Below are 15,833 nucleotides of genomic sequence, written 5' to 3' on the forward strand. Positions count from 1 at the left end.
AACTGAAGAGAAAGGAAAGGCTGAAGGGGGAAGGATGGAGGAAATAGAGATGGGAAAGGAAGGAAAGTTGGGTGGAGGGAAAAGGGGAGGTTACATGAGGCAAAGAAGGAAGCTTGTGAGAAAAAGCCAAAAAAACTAATAAACCATATGAGGAGAGTGATTTGGCTGAGACACAATACTGAAATAATCCTAGAGAAAGTCTCAAAAGGTCATTTTGTTTTGCAAATGATTTTAACTTTACCACTTTCAGGTGGGAGGATTTAGCGGGAGCTGCCTCTACTTCGATGCCATTTAACAATTTTGATCAAAACAGAAGTTGAAGGCTGCCTTGGTGGTGGAATAAAAATCACCGGCTTTTGAGTGGTTGGATTGATTGCTGAAAGTTAAGGTTAATCAGGTTTGTCAGCAATACAGGAGGAGGTTGTCTAAGCCCTTTAACGATCACTACCACCCACCAACTCCTCCTCTTTCCCCAGTTGATTTACACAAGACAGAATAGCCTGATAGCAAAACACTGTGGATGCTGGAAATCTGAAATAAAAACTGAAAACACTAGAAATACTCAAAAAGTCAAGCAGCAGCTGAGCAGAGCAAAGCAAGAGTTAATGCTTCAGCTCTGTGAACTAATGAAAGTCAATACCATGGAATTGTTTCTTTCCCCACAGATGCTGCCAAACCTACTGAGTTTTTCCAGCATTTTCTGCTTTGTTTTCAGAATAGAAATTGGCTCAGGTTGCTTCTTCCTTAGGCCATTCACAAAAGTACTTCTGAAATACATTATTTTTCTACTAATTTTCACATGAAGGTGTATTTTCCAATAAAATAATGACTTGCAGGAAAGGGAAAGAGAAGAATCAACAACCAAAGAAATGGAATTTGGATATCCTCTAGCAGCAACAGCCTCCCAGAAAATGATCATCACATTAGCACATACGAACATAGCATTAGGTCACTCGGCCCCTCGAGCCTGCTCCACCATTCAACAAGATCATGGCTGATCTGATTTTAACTTCAATGCCACATTCCCACCTATCCCTGATAATCTTTCACCAACCCCAGCCCCTTTGCTTATCAAGAAGCAATCTACCTCTGCCTTAAGGATATTCAAAGACTCTGCTTCCACTGCCTTTTGAGGAAGAGAGTTCCAAAGATTCTGAAGCCACAGAAAAAATTTCTAATCTCTGTCCTAAATGGGTGACCCCTTATTTTTTTAATAAGCAGTGGCCCTAGTTCTAGATTCTCCCATAAGAGCAATCATCCTCTCCACATCCACCCTGTCAAGACCCCTCATGGTCTTGTGTTTCAATCAAGTCACCTCCTACTCTTCTAAACTCCAGCAGATACAAGCCTAGCATGCTCAATATTTCCTTGTAAAACAACCTGCCCATTCCAGGTATTAGTGTAGTAAACCTCTGAACTGTTTCCAATGCATTTATAATTTAAATAAGATGACTAATACTGTACACAGTATTCCAGATGTGATCTCACTAGTGCTCTGTCCACCTGAAGGATAACTTCCCTATTTTTGCATTCAATTTGCCTCGCAATAAACATTCTATTAGATTTCTTAATTACTTGCTGTATCGGCAAACGAACCTTTTGCAATTCTTGCACTAGGACACCCAGATTCCTCTGAACCTCAGAGCTCTGCAATCTCTCACCATTTAGATAAAATAGTGATAATAGTGTTTCTCACGTGTTGCTGCAGACTCGATGGGCTGAAGGGCCTCTTCTGCACTGTGAGGTTCTGTGATTGTGAAAATGTTTTTTTATTCTTCATGCCAACATGGACAATTTCACATTTTCCCATATTATACTCTATTTGCCAGATCTTTGCTCACTCACTGAGTCAATGCTTAAACCATCAATATCCTTTGGTAGTCTCATGTCCTCTTCACAACTTACTTTCCTACCTATCTGGGTCATCAGCAAGTTTAGCAACCAGACACTCATCCAAGTCATTTATATCAACTGCAAAAAGTTGAGGCCCCAGCATTGATCCCTACCCACACCACTCATTACATCTTGCCAACCAGAAAATGGCCCATTTATGCCTATTCTCTGTTTCCTGTTAATTAGTCAATCTTCTATCCATGCCAATATGTTGTTACCCTCTACACCATGAGCTTTTACTTTCTGCAAAAACCTTATCAAAGGCCTCCTGGAAATTTAAGTCCATACATCCAACGATTCCCCTTTATCCAAAGCACATGCTACATTTTGAAAGAACTCCAATAAATTGGTTAAACATGATTTCCCTCTCGCAAAACCATGTTGACTGTGCCTGATCATCTTCAATTTATCTATGTGCCCTGCTATAACATCTTTAATAACAGCTTCTAACACTTTCCCTATGACTGGTGTTGAACTAACTGGTCAACAGTTTCCTGCTTTGTCACCCTCCCTTTCTGAATAAAGGAGCTGCATTTGCTATTTTCCAATCTAATTCTAGGGAATTTTGGAGAAGTAAAACCAACGTGTCAAACATCTAATGAGCCACTTCTTTAAGACCCTAGGATGAAGTCCATCAGGACCCGGGGATTTGTCAGCCCGCAGCTCCAGCAATTTGCTCAGTATCTCTTCCCAGCGACGATAATTTTGAGTTCCTCCCTCCCTTCCTTCCTTCCTTTTCTCGGTTTACAGCTAATTCTGGGATGTTATTTGTACCCTCCATGGTGAAGAAATATCTAGAGAAACTCTTACTGTCTCTATTTCTCGCTAGCTCTCTCTCGTAATCAAATTTTTCCCTTCTTATTAATCTTTTAGTCATTCTTTGCAGTTTTTTATATTCTGTCCAATCTTCTGACCTGCCACCCATCCTTGCACAATTATATGCTTTTTCTTTAAGTTTGATACTATCATTAACTTTTTTTGATTAATCAGATGATTGTCCTCCCTTTGAAATTTTTCTTTCTTGTTGGTGTGTATATATTCTGTGTATTCTGAAATATCCCCATAAATGTCTGCTACTGCACCTCTATGGACCTATCCCTTAACTTAATTTGCCAGTTCACTTTAGCTAGTTCTGTTTTCATGCTCTCATAACTGCCCTTATTTCAATTTTTAAAAATTAGTCTTAGACCCACTTCTCCCTCTCTCTCAAACTGAGCGTAAAACTCAATCATATTATGATTGCTGTTACCCAGGAAAGCCTTCACTAAGAGGTCATTAATTAATCCCATCTCATTGTGCAATACCAGGTCTAGTATTGCCTGCTCTCTGGTTGGCCCCAGAACATGCCATTCTAAGAATCTATTCTGAAAATATTTTATGAATTCCTCATCTAGGCTACCTTTGCCTATCTGATTTTTCCAGTCTATTTGTAGATTAAAATTCCCCATGATTATCACCATACCTTTCTGACAAGCTCCCATTATTTCTTCCTTTATACCCCATCCTACTGTGTGGTTATTAGTTGGCCTGTCCACCACTCCCACAAATGACTTCTTGCCTTTATCATTTCTCATCTCTACGCAAACCACTTCTACATTCTGATCTCCTGAACTTAGTTCATCCCTCTCTATTCTGCTAATACCATCATTAATTAACAGAGCCATCCCTCCACCCTTTCCTAGCTTCCTGTCCTTCCTAAATGTCATGTACCCTTCAATATTCAGGTCCCAATCTATGTCACCCTGCAGCCATATCTCTGTAATTGCTATCAAATCATACTTATTTATTCTATTTGCGCTATCTGTTCATCTTTTTTGTTTTGCATGTTAAATGCGTTCAGATACAGTACCTCTGTCCTTTAATTATTTTTGTAATGTCTGACCTTATCTGATTTACTCTTAGATTTGCACTCCCTATCCCTTCCACTCACGCTATTTTCATCATTTCCCATATTAACATCTTTCCCTCTTTCTTTGTCTCTTCTCTTTGCTTTACCCATATCCTCTCACATTTGATCCCTCACCCCCAATATTTAGCTTAAAACCCTCTCTACTTCCCCTGTTAAGTGGCTTACTAGAACACTGGTCCCAACACTGTTCAGGTGTACACCATCTCAATGATACAGCCCCACTTTCCCCAGTGCTGGCATCAGTGCCCCATGAACTGGAACCCGCTTCACCTGTGCCAATCTTTGAGCTATGCATTCATCTCTCTAATTTATATCCTATGACAATTTGCACGTGGCTCAGGTAATAATCCAGATTATTACCTTTGAGATTGTTTTTGAATTTACTGCCTAGCTCCTCACTCTCTCTAGGCAGAACCTCTTTCCTAATTTTACCTATGTTGTTGGTACCTGCATGGACCACGACAACTGGATCCTCCCCTCCCACAGCAAGTTCCTCTCCAGCCCTGGGCAAATATCCGAAACCTTGGCACTGGGCAGACAGCCTTCTGGATTCTTGCTCTCGGCTACAAAAAAGAAAGTGTCTCTCACTCAATTACACCGTCCTATACTACCACTAACATTTCTTTTTGCTCCCCACACTTGAATGGCTTCCTGTACTATGGTGCTATGGCCAGTCTGCTCATCCACCCTGAAGGCCTCACTTTCATCCACAATGGTTACAAGCACCTCAAGTCTAAGGCTCCTCCACTGCTGTCTGCGAAGTCCCTTTACTTGCCTCACTCATGGTCACATCCTCCTGTCCTTCACTGCTGACCAAAATGGATGACCCTATTCTAAGAGATGTGACCGTCTTCTGGTACAACGTGTCCAAGTATTTCTCCCCCTCCCTGATGTTGCGCAGTGTTTGCTGATCAGCTTCCAGATCAATAATCCTGATCCGGAATTCACCTGGTTGTTTACACTTTGGCCTGGATTGTGTTGGCATCCAGGATCTCCTACATTCCACAGCTGCAACACAACAACTGTTCTACCATTGTTCCTTGTGTTATTTAATTTAATTACTTAATTAACTCCAAATAATTCCTATGTAAACGATAATTTACTATGCTTAATAAATGCTAGTACAGTGCACACTGTGTTATACATTTCTTAATTCCTAACTGACTTGTCCTTCTGTTACACCCAAAAAATAGAAAACTCCTCTTTTCAACTCTACACTCACCAAAACTTATTTCAACTCTCTCTGCTTGCAATCTGCACCCTGCTTGCAAAGCTGCACCCAGACCTCTATATTTATCATCTTTGTAGCTGAGAATACGGCAACTAGATTGGGCTAGTTAGCCAATTAACTAAGCAGATGCTCTCCAGGAGCTTGTTTATCCCTGCCTAAGGTTGGAAGAAACTCGCTTACTTGGGTTTACTTGCTCACTTGGCTTTAGTCGCTCACTTAACCCAATTAAATGCGAACTGGAGACCAGATTTTCAGAAAAATAATCGATACTTAGAACTCCCCCCCTCACCAAACGCTTATTAGCTCACTCTGCTTTACCTAAAAGGTCATACAATGGTGGTAACCTTGGCATGTGTGCATTAGCAGGAATAGCACTTGCTATTTTGACACCACCTATAAAACCTGAAACTGGCATGAACCAGAAGCTGAAACCATGGACTGGAATTGAACCAAGACGAGCCTTCATCAACAGCTGTTCCACTAGTTAATGACGGTCAAATAAAATTAGTAACTTAGGTTAAGAATGAAATTTTAGGATAGAAAATAAATAATCTTTTGATAAATTACTGCAGAATTAACTTCAAACTGTAGGCTAAACTGCAATGACTTATAGTGGTGCAAGACACCAGAAACAATGAAAGATGGCATTTTCTGGAATATGTTAACATATAAAACTTATGAACATACAAATTAGGAACAGGAGTAGGCCACTTGGCCCTACGAGCATGCTTCACCATTCAATAAGATCATGGCTGATCTGACTGTAACCTCCACTCCAAATTCCCCCCTATCCCTGATAGCCTTTCACCCCCTTGCTTTTTTATTAAATCATGGATGTAGGCTTTGCTGGCTGGGCCAGCATTCATTGCCCATGATAAGGTGGGGATGAGCTACCTTCTTGAGCCACTGCAGTCCATGTGGCTTAGGTACACCCACAGCGCTGTTAGAAAGGGAGTTCAAGAATTTTGACCCAGCAACAGTGATGGAGCTGCAATATATTTCCAAGTCAGGGTGGTAAGTGACTTAGAGGGGAGCTTCCAGCTGGTAGTGTTCCTATCTATCTGCTGCCCTTGTCCTTCTAGAGGGTAGTGGTCGCAGGTTTAGAAGGTGCTGTCGAAGAAGCTTTGGTGAATTTCTGCAGTGCATCCTGCAGATGGTACAACTGCTGCTACTGTGCATCAGTGGCGGAGGGAGTGAAGGTTTGTGAATATGGTGCTTTGTCCTGGATGGTGTCAAGTTTCCTGAGTGTTGTGGGAGCTGCACTCATCCAGGCAAGTGGGGAGTATTCCATCACACTCCTGACTTGTGCCTTGTTGATGATGGACAGGCTTTGGGGAGTCAGGAGGTGAGTTACTTGTCGCATGATTCCTAGCCTCTGACCTGCTCTTGTAGTATTTATATGGCTAGTCCAGTTCAGTTTCTGGTCAATGATAACTCCCCAGGATATTGATAGTGGGGCATTCAGTGATGGTAATGCAACTGAACATCAAGGGGTGATGGTTAGATTCTCTTTTGTTGGAGGTAGTCATTTCCTGGCACTCATGTGGTGCAAATGTTACTTGCCACTTGTCAGCCCAAGCCTGGATATTGTCCAGGTCTTGCTGCATTTGGACGTGGACTGCTTCAATACCTGAGGAGTCACAAATGATGCTGAACATTGTGCAATAATCAGCGAGCATCCCCATTTCTGACCTTATGATGGTAGGAAGGTCATTGATGAAGCAGCTGAAGATGGTTGAGCTGAGGACAATACCCTGAGGAACACCGGCAGTGATGTCCTGGAGCTGAAATATATGACCTCCAACAACCACAACCACCTTTCTTCATGCTAGGTGTGACTGCAACCAATAGAGAGAGTTTTCTCCCCAATTCCCATTGACTCCAGTTTTGCTCGGATCCCTTGATGCCACACTCCGTCAAATGTGGCCTTGATGTCAAGGGCAGTCACTCTCACCTCATCAGTTCAGCTCTTGGTCCATGTTTGAGCCAAGGCTGTAATGTGGTCAGGATCTGAGTGGCCCTGGCAGAACCTAAGCTGGGCGTCAGTGAGCAGATTATTGCTAAGCAAGTGCCACTTGACAGCACTGTTGAACTGATTACTCCTTCCATTACCTTACTGACGATCGAGTGTACACTGATAAGGCGGTAACTGACCAAGTTGGATTGTCCTGCTTTTTGTGTACAGGACATACCTGGGCAATTTTCCGCATAACCAAGTAGATGCCAGTGTCATAGCTGTACTGGAGCAGCTTGGCTAGGGGCATGGCAAGTTCTGGAGCACAAGTCTTCAGTACTATTGCTGGAATATTGTCAGGGCCCATAGCCTTTGTAGTATCCAGTGCCTTCAGCCGTTTCTTGATATCAAATGGAATAAATCAAATTATCTGAAGACTGGCATCTATGATGTTAGGGCTTTCTGGAGGAGGCTGAGATGGATCATCCACACAGCACTTCTGGCTGAAGATTTTAGCAAATGCTTCAGCCTTATCTTTTGCACTGATGTGCTGGGCTCCTCCATCATTGAGGATGGGGATATTTGTGGAGCCTCCCTCTTCCAGTGAGTGGTTTAATTGTCCACCACCATTCACAACTCGATGTGGCAGAACTGCACAGCTTAGATCTGATCCGTCGGTTGTGGGATCGCTTAACTCTGTCCATCGCTTGCTGCTTATTCTGTGTGGCATGCAAGTAGTCCTATGTTATAGCTTCACCAGGTTGACATCTCATTTTTAGGTATGCTTGGTGCTGCTCCTGGCATGCCTTCTGCACTCTTCGTTGAATCAGGATTGATCCCCTGGCTTGATAGTAATGGTAGAGTGGGGAGTATGCCAGGCCATGGGCTTGTGTTTGAATACAATTCTACTGCTGCTGATGGCCCACAGCGCCTCATGGATACCCAGTCTTGAGTTGTTAGATCTGTTCGAAATCTATCCCAATTAGCACGGTGGTAGTGCTAAACGTGCTCACCAATAATCTATCTACCTCTGCCTTAAAAATATTCAAAGACTCTGCTTCCATCACCTTTTGAAGCCGATAGTTCCTAAGACTCTCAACCCTGACAAAAAATTTCTCTTCATCTCTGTCCTAAAAGGATGATCGCTTATTTGTTTCCCTCATTTGCAGGAGTGGCCCGAGATCTCAATTCTCCCACAAGAGGAAACATCCTCTCCACATCCACCCTGTCAAGGCCCCTCAGGATCTTGGTTTTTCCATCAAATTGCCTCTTACTCTTCTAAACTCCAGTGGATACAAGCCTAGCATGCCCAACCTTCCTTCATAAAACCCACCCAATCCAGGTAAATCTTCTCTGAATTGCTTCCAGTGCATTTACATCCTTCCTTAATAAGGAGACCAATGCTGTACACAATACACCCAGATGTGGTCTCACCAATGCCTCGTATAGCTGAAGGATAGCCTCCCTACTTTTGTGTTCAATTCCCGTCGCCATAAATGATAACATTCTATTAGCTTTCCTATTTACTTGCTGTACTTGCATGCTAGCCTTTTGCGATTCTTGCACTAGGGCACCCAGATCCCTCTGCATTGCACAACGTTGCAATCTCTCACCATTTAGAAAAAATGCTTTTTTATTCTTCCTGCCAAAATGGACAATTTCACACTTTGACATTACAATCCATTTGCCAGGTCTTTATGCACTCAGTCAAACTATCTTAATCAAGGTCGATGGCAAAAAGATAAAAGGAACTAATGAAACAGTTCAGAACAAGGCCTGAAATACACAATGCAGCGGTCAGGCTGCCAGTTCAAGTTGGAGGTGCATGGCACCATGTTATAAAAGGGATAATGCTTCTTAGCAGACACTCTTCTCTCCACCCTCTTGGATAATTACAATTCCTATTTATGTGAAGTTTCACAGAAAAATCTATACTCGTGCAACTAGGTTCTCTTGATGTTGAAATTATGATTGTCACTGGGAACAAAAAGGCCATTTACCCTGCATCAGGTCTGTGTTGCACCTGACCTTATAATTTTTGATGGCAAATCAAAGCAAATAATGGAGAAGTGCACTCCTTTTCTCTGAATCAATAACACTCCCTGAACAAGCATGAAAATTTTATCAGGTGCGGTAGCATAACAGTTACGTTACTGGATTAGAAGCCTGAACTAAGAATCCAGAGGCAAAAGTTCAAATCTCATCAGACCAGTTAATTAAATAAATCTGTAATAAAAAACTTGTATAGATAATGGTGAAACTACAAGATTATTATAAACCCAACCCGCTGTCCTTGCCTGGTCTGGCCAACATGTGACTCCTGACCCACAGCAATGTGGTTGACTCGAGTGCCTTGTGAAAGGCCTAACAAACCACATCTCTGCAGCAAAGCTACTATGATGGGCTGCAGCAGAACCACCTTCTGAAGGTCAATTGGGGAATTGGGGATGGACAATAAATGCTGGCCTTTCAAGCAACACCTGCAGTCAGAATGTGAATTAAAAATAAAATCACGCAAAAGATGGAGATTTGATATGACTGGTAAAATATCTGCCATTTGGGCTGACCTAAAATTCCTAAGAAATAAGAAATCTCAATTTTATCACACATCTCTATTTCAACCCATGATATCAACAAAGCGCTTTATTTTAAATATTTTAATGGAGTTAATTGTGAGAATGCAGTACTAGCTTAAAATGTATGAAACACTCTTTCACGCAACCAATTTGAAAAGTTCAATTAAGTGAAGTCAAGTTTCCAGGTTTGAAAAGCCCCTATAAATCTGGCTTGATTGCAGGCTGGCTTAGATTTCTATGAACCTTCGGCACCAAATCTGCTACCTTAAGCATTAGAAGCTTTTGACAACTTAACGAGTGACACTTTTTACTGTATTTATAAACTCTCACAAAGTTACTGTCACTTTTATTGAGCTAAAGGACTGGGGAGATCACCCCTGCAGAAAATGTTCCCTGGGGGTCCTACCTACCACATCCGTGGAATGAATAAGAATGTAAAGGGTACATGGGTCATGATCAATTGCAAAAGCAACTGAAAGGTAACAATACCTAGCCTAGGTTACTAGGAGAAACTAGAGAGATTAGTGAAGGCACTGACAATCATGGTGACATAGTCAATGGACGAGGAAGTACCAGCAGATTGAAAGCAGGCTAAGTAGTTCACATAGCAAAAAAGGGATAAGAAACTGGGTACGGACAACAATCGACAATTAGCCATACATCAATTCCATGAAAAATAATAGAATCCATTATCAGAAATAAACTAGAGATTTAGCTGCACAATAATAACCTGACTAACAATAGTCAGCATTGTTTCAGTAGGGGTAGAGTCTGCCTTCAAAGAAATGAATGTAGGAAAGGCAGCAGCTAATTTGTGCTTGGCAACGTCCCACAAACAGCAGCGTGACAAGGACCAGGCAATCTGTCTTAGTCATGTCGGCTGAGAGATAAATATTGGCCAGCAAACCAATATTGCAAGTGAACTCCTTAAACTTGAAGCTTTATGGTTTAGACAAGTATAAACAATTTGCTGAATGGTAGAAAATATGTAGTACTTTTTGGAGAATTTTACAGCTAGTGATTTGTAGGAGGTGAGCAGGATGTCTTAGAGCTCTGGTGTTGACATCACTAATGTTTCTAATTTATTAAAGGGTGTAATTAAGACACTCGGTGCAACATGGTCAAATTTGCAAAGGGTAATAAATCAGGTTGTGTAGCAGAATTAGTGCAGACTGCTCAGAAATTACATATCTTTCCAGCGGATTCTGTTGGTGAACAGAATAGTGGCAGATAAAACTTAATACAGACACATGAAAAGCACTGCACAGTAGAAGCAAAAACGAGCAACAACTTGCAAACATAATCGTGTCTCGAACGTGTAAAAATATTTTAAGGCGCATGAGAGAAGCATAAACAGATAAAAGTCTATGCCAAGCTGGGAGAAAAGATATTAGGAAGGGCAGGTAGAAGTTCTGTCAAAGAGTTGCATTTTAAGAAGAGACTTAAAAAGGAAAGGGAATTGGAGGAGTTTAGGGGGACAATTCCTGTGCTTTGGGTCAAGTTAACAGGAAGTACAGCTGCCAATAGTGGACTAAAAGGAACGAGGGATGCACAAGAGGCCAGAGCTGGAGAGGCTGAGTCCTTGGATTGCTGTCGAAGGATATAGACACAAACTGGATGAAGTCATGAAGTCAATTTAAATACAATAATGAGAATTTGAAATAGGAAGCATTGGGCTGACAGGTGAGCAGGGTCTTGGTGGTGGGATAAGAAACATAAAAGTAGAATTTTGGATGATTTAAGGATGATGTGGGATGGCAAAATAGCCCAAGAGGTAAGTAGAACAGTCAAGTGTGGAGGTGACACAGTTATGAATAAGGCTTTAACAGAGGGGAGATGGGTGATGTCACAGGGCTGTAGGTAGGCTTCCTTTGTGAAGGAGATGGCTACAATTTATATTTATACAGCACCTTTAACATCATGAAATGCATCAAGGTGCTTCACAGTAAATTAAAAAGCATGACACTGAGCCACATAAGGAGACATTATTTAGGTGACCAAAAGCTTGGTCAAAGAGGAATGTTTCAAGGAGTGTCTTAAAGGAGACAAGTGAGGTGCAGAGGCAGAGAGGTAGAAAGGGAATTCCAGAGCTTGGGACCAAGGCAACTGAAGGTACAACCACCAATGGTGGAGTATGATTCAAACTCACGAAAAACCAAAATTAGACAAGTGCAGATACCTCAGAGGATTGTGGAGTGGAGGAGATTACAGGATTAGGGAGGGACAAGGCCATGGAAGTATTTGAAAACAAGGTGTTGCTTGACCAGGAGCCAATATAGGTCAGTGAGCACAGAAGCGATAGGGGAATGGGACTTGCTGCAAGTTAAGACATGGGCATCAGAGTTTTGGATGACCTCAAGTTTAGGGAAGGTGGAATGTGGGAGACCAACCAGGAGTGTGTTGAAATAGTCAAGTCTAGAGGTAATTTTTTAAATTATTATTATTAATTAATGGATGCTTAGGCTAGCATTTATTTCCCATCCTTAATTTCCCTTGAGAAGGTGGTGGTGAGCTGCCTTCTTGAACCGCTGCAGTCCATGTGGTGTAGGTGCACCCACAGTTCTGTTAGGGAGGGAGTTTCAGGATTTTGACCCAACAACATTGAAGGAACGGCTATACATTTCCAAGTCAGGATGGTGAGTGGCTTGGAGGGGAACTTCCAGGTGGTGGTGTTCCCACCTGCCTGCTGTCCTTGCCCTTCTAGTTGGTTGAGGTCGTGGGTTTGGAAAGTGTTATCTAAGGAGCCTTGGTGACCTCCTGCAGTGCGAAAAATGAAAGTCACCATAGTCCCATAGGCTGCTCTCTCATTAGAGTGACTGGTGGTGAGTTTAACTTGAGGGCGAGGTTGAGAAGGATGGCCTCAGCCAGTACGAGAATTGAACCTGTGCTGTTGGTCACTGCATCACAAGCCAGCCGTCCAGCCATCTGAGCTCACCTAAGTGCACCTTGTAGATGCTACACAAGGCTGCCACTGTGTGTTGGTGGAAGAGGGAGTGAATGTTTGCGGAAGGGGTGCCAATCAAGCAGACTGCTTTGTCCTGAATGGTGTCAAGCTTCTCGAGAGTTATTGGAACTGCACTCACCCAGGCAAGTGGAGAATATTATATCACGCTATTTAATTGCAAGGAATTTCAATTTATTTAGCACTGGATGTCAGTCAAGCAGTTTTGATAACATGGAGCTAAAGAAGGGATCAGAAGAGGTGGCGGACAGGTAGAGCTGAGTGTTGTCAGATTCCATGAAAATTCTGACCTTATGTCTTCATATCATGATGCTATGGAACAGCAGAGAGGTGAGAATGAGGAGGAAGCTAAGGGCCCTTCAGGGCCCTCCCATTAGAAGGAACCCATTACCTGCTCTTATAGAAAGCCTCAGGTATCTTCCACTGGTCACTTCAGAAAAAAACAAATGCAATTTATGAATGAAAACTGATATCTTTTGTCAAAATGCTTTATTGCCTATGTATGTACTGAATGCAAGATTATTTATAAAGCATTCCAGATTAGCTACAGCAGTGCACATTATTGGAGAGATGTTATTGTAAAAACACATACTGTTTAAATTTCACTGTATTAGGAGTCAAATGAGTTCTGTTTGCAACGACCATTTTGTAAAATGACAATAATCCCAATTTTTGAGACTGCAAACATTTGGTTCGATCTGAAATTGTTGCATTTTCAACACAGATTCAAAGACTAATCTAAAAGGATGCATTGCATTCTGGATTTCAGATCCTGACCCCAATCTTAAACAAGTATTTAGTTGCAGCAAACAAGATTTTACTCCACAAGGATTATACGGATTAGGTGTCTAAACTGGATGGTATCAGCTTTGAACTAGTTCAACCTTGTTCTCTTCAAGAACAGTGGGGAAATGAGAAGAAATCAACCAATGTAATGAAAACACTAAGCAGGTTAGGCAACATCTCAACCAGGGAACATCTTGGTCTGCATGCTTCAGTGCCACACCATATGGTTTTCACTCATCCACTGAGGTACTAGGGAATGAGAATATTTATCCAAACCAGATCATGCAGAAGAAATTGTGCCATTCCTGAGGTTAGTGATTATTTTGATAATCTTTCAATTGCATTACAACAAACATCTACCGTCTGAAATTCAAACCTCTTTAAAAGTACAACAAAAACTCCTTACCGTTCTTGCTGACATCCAATTCCCTGAGATTGATGAGATTTGCAATGGATGCTGGCAACACAGTTAGATCATTATCTGGCATGCTTAGCTTGTGCAGAGACTGGCAATTGAACAGTTGCTGTGTGGCAAGAGACAAAAAAAAGTTCAATTAAAGCAAGATGCTATAAAATCAGCAAGTAAGCATTTAGTAGTGAGGTTTAAAATATGTAACCAACCAGTATTCTTTCACCTTAGACTTACTGCTGCCTTTGATGTTCCAGCCAATCAGTGAAGCCCTTACATTTGAGCACCTAAAATATTGTGTGACTCATTAGAAATCTAGGTACAATTAAACATTTTTATTTCATTCTTAACCCTTTTAAAACACAAGCTGAGTAGTTATTAATCAACACTGGAACATCTGAATCTATCTTTTCAACCATTTGACATCTGCAAGCCTTGGTCCTTCAACTCAACTTACTTGGAAGATTCTTTGGGTTTCCATTTCCACTGCCTCGCGAGTAAGGCATTTTCCACATTTACAAATCTTCAGCATGCAGTAATTACATTTCAAACCCTAGATGTTTTCTCTCAAGTTCTGCATCTTAGACCATTCTAAAAGATGAACCCTTGCTCCTTATGCCCTGGAACATTCCTGTCTAGGTAACTTCTAGCTTGCCCAAAGATTGAATGTATGGCTCTTGTAAGATAGAATTTTTAAAAGAAACCCAAAATATAACAGGTAGAGTGCAAAGCCAAGCTCCTTAAGAGACTGGAATGGATTCCAGGTTCTTCAGCAATGTGGGCTTGTATCCTAGCACAGTTGTGTTTTTCTTATTTTTACCCTCAGTGTTTCAGACTACTCATCAATGAGCCCTAACTTCCTTTCTCACAGAGTGCATACACTCCCACAAGCTACATACATTTTTTCAGATGGTCTCAGTAATTGGGTTTTTCACGTCTCCACACGCTCCTTCCATTACACAAAAGGTTGCTTAACAACACAACTAGACCTTGTTTTTAACATTAATATAATAATTTTACAGGAGTTAAGCTTCACCAGTTCCTTCTATATAAAAGTAACAGAATGCAAACTGTGCAATAATTAATTTTAACTACTTAGCAGTTATCTTTTGGTTTTTCACTAACTACAGAAGCTATGCAACTTACACACAATGCATAGAAACAGGCTTTTCAGCCCAGCTGGTCTAAGTCAGTGGTTATGCTCCACAAAAGCCTTCTCCCAGCCTTCCTCATTGAACTTCATCAGCATAATCTTCTATCCCTGCATATGTAGCTAATTTCCTCTCAACTTCTCCTTGTGGTAACAAGTTTCATTTTCTAACCACATTTGGATAAAGAAGTTTTCTCCTGAACTTCCTATTAGATTTATGTTTATTAGACTTAGATTTATGCCCCATGGTTTTGGTCTCCCTACAATCGGGAACATCTCTGTCTACCCAATCAAACACTTTCAATCTTAAAGACATGCATCAAGTTACCTCTGAGCCTTCTCTTTCCTAGAGAAAAGAGGCTCAGCCTGTTCAATTTTTCCTTATATTATAATCTCTCAGTTCTAATATCATCCTTATAAATGTTGTTTTCATCTTTTCCGGTGATTCTATGCCCTTTCTACAATATGGAGACTGGAAAAGAAGCGGGGCCGGGGAACGCAGTGGGTGGAATGGAAGGAAAGTGTGGGGCGAAGGGGTGGGATGTGGGAGGAAAAAGAAAGGGGGGAATGGAAGTAGCAAAAAGGGGGATAAGAAAGGAGTAGGGAAAAGGAGGTTGATGTGGGTGTCATAAGCTGTTGGAGAGGTCTTCCTGTAAAATGAAAAATTAAACTGGATAGAGACAACCCAACAGAGATTTGCCAATAATGGGGATTTTGGATGGGGTTAGCAGCCAGGCGGTGCTTTGGACGGAGAAAATCAGCCATCAGTGAGGATGTAGTATTGGTACAAGAGATACAGCCAATGATAATTGAACAGGAGCCTTACACAAGGGGTGAAGGTTTACTGCAATGTGCGAACTATGACTTACTGCTCATTTGGAGGAGTCTACAACACCTGCTGAATGAACAGGGAAAAGGAAGCAGTAGAACATGGATGGTGTGGATATTGGATTTTCACTGCTG

At 41.6% G+C, this 15,833-nt stretch overlaps 1 protein-coding gene across 5 annotated transcripts in view; it reads right to left on the bottom strand.

Annotated features, from left to right (window-relative positions):
- erbin (erbb2 interacting protein) overlaps positions 1–15,833 on the bottom strand; it is a 313,059-nt gene that overhangs the window by 202,888 nt on the left and 94,338 nt on the right. For all 5 annotated transcript variants that reach the window (XM_041185895.1, XM_041185894.1, XM_041185891.1 and 2 more), the window contains exon 3: positions 13,718–13,835. In XM_041185895.1, the coding sequence (XP_041041829.1) occupies positions 13,718–13,835 (118 nt within the window). The remainder of the gene's footprint in view (positions 1–13,717; positions 13,836–15,833) is intronic.

Source organism: Carcharodon carcharias, chromosome 4 (assembly GCF_017639515.1).
Source record: "Carcharodon carcharias isolate sCarCar2 chromosome 4, sCarCar2.pri, whole genome shotgun sequence".
NCBI lineage: Eukaryota > Metazoa > Chordata > Chondrichthyes > Lamniformes > Lamnidae > Carcharodon > Carcharodon carcharias.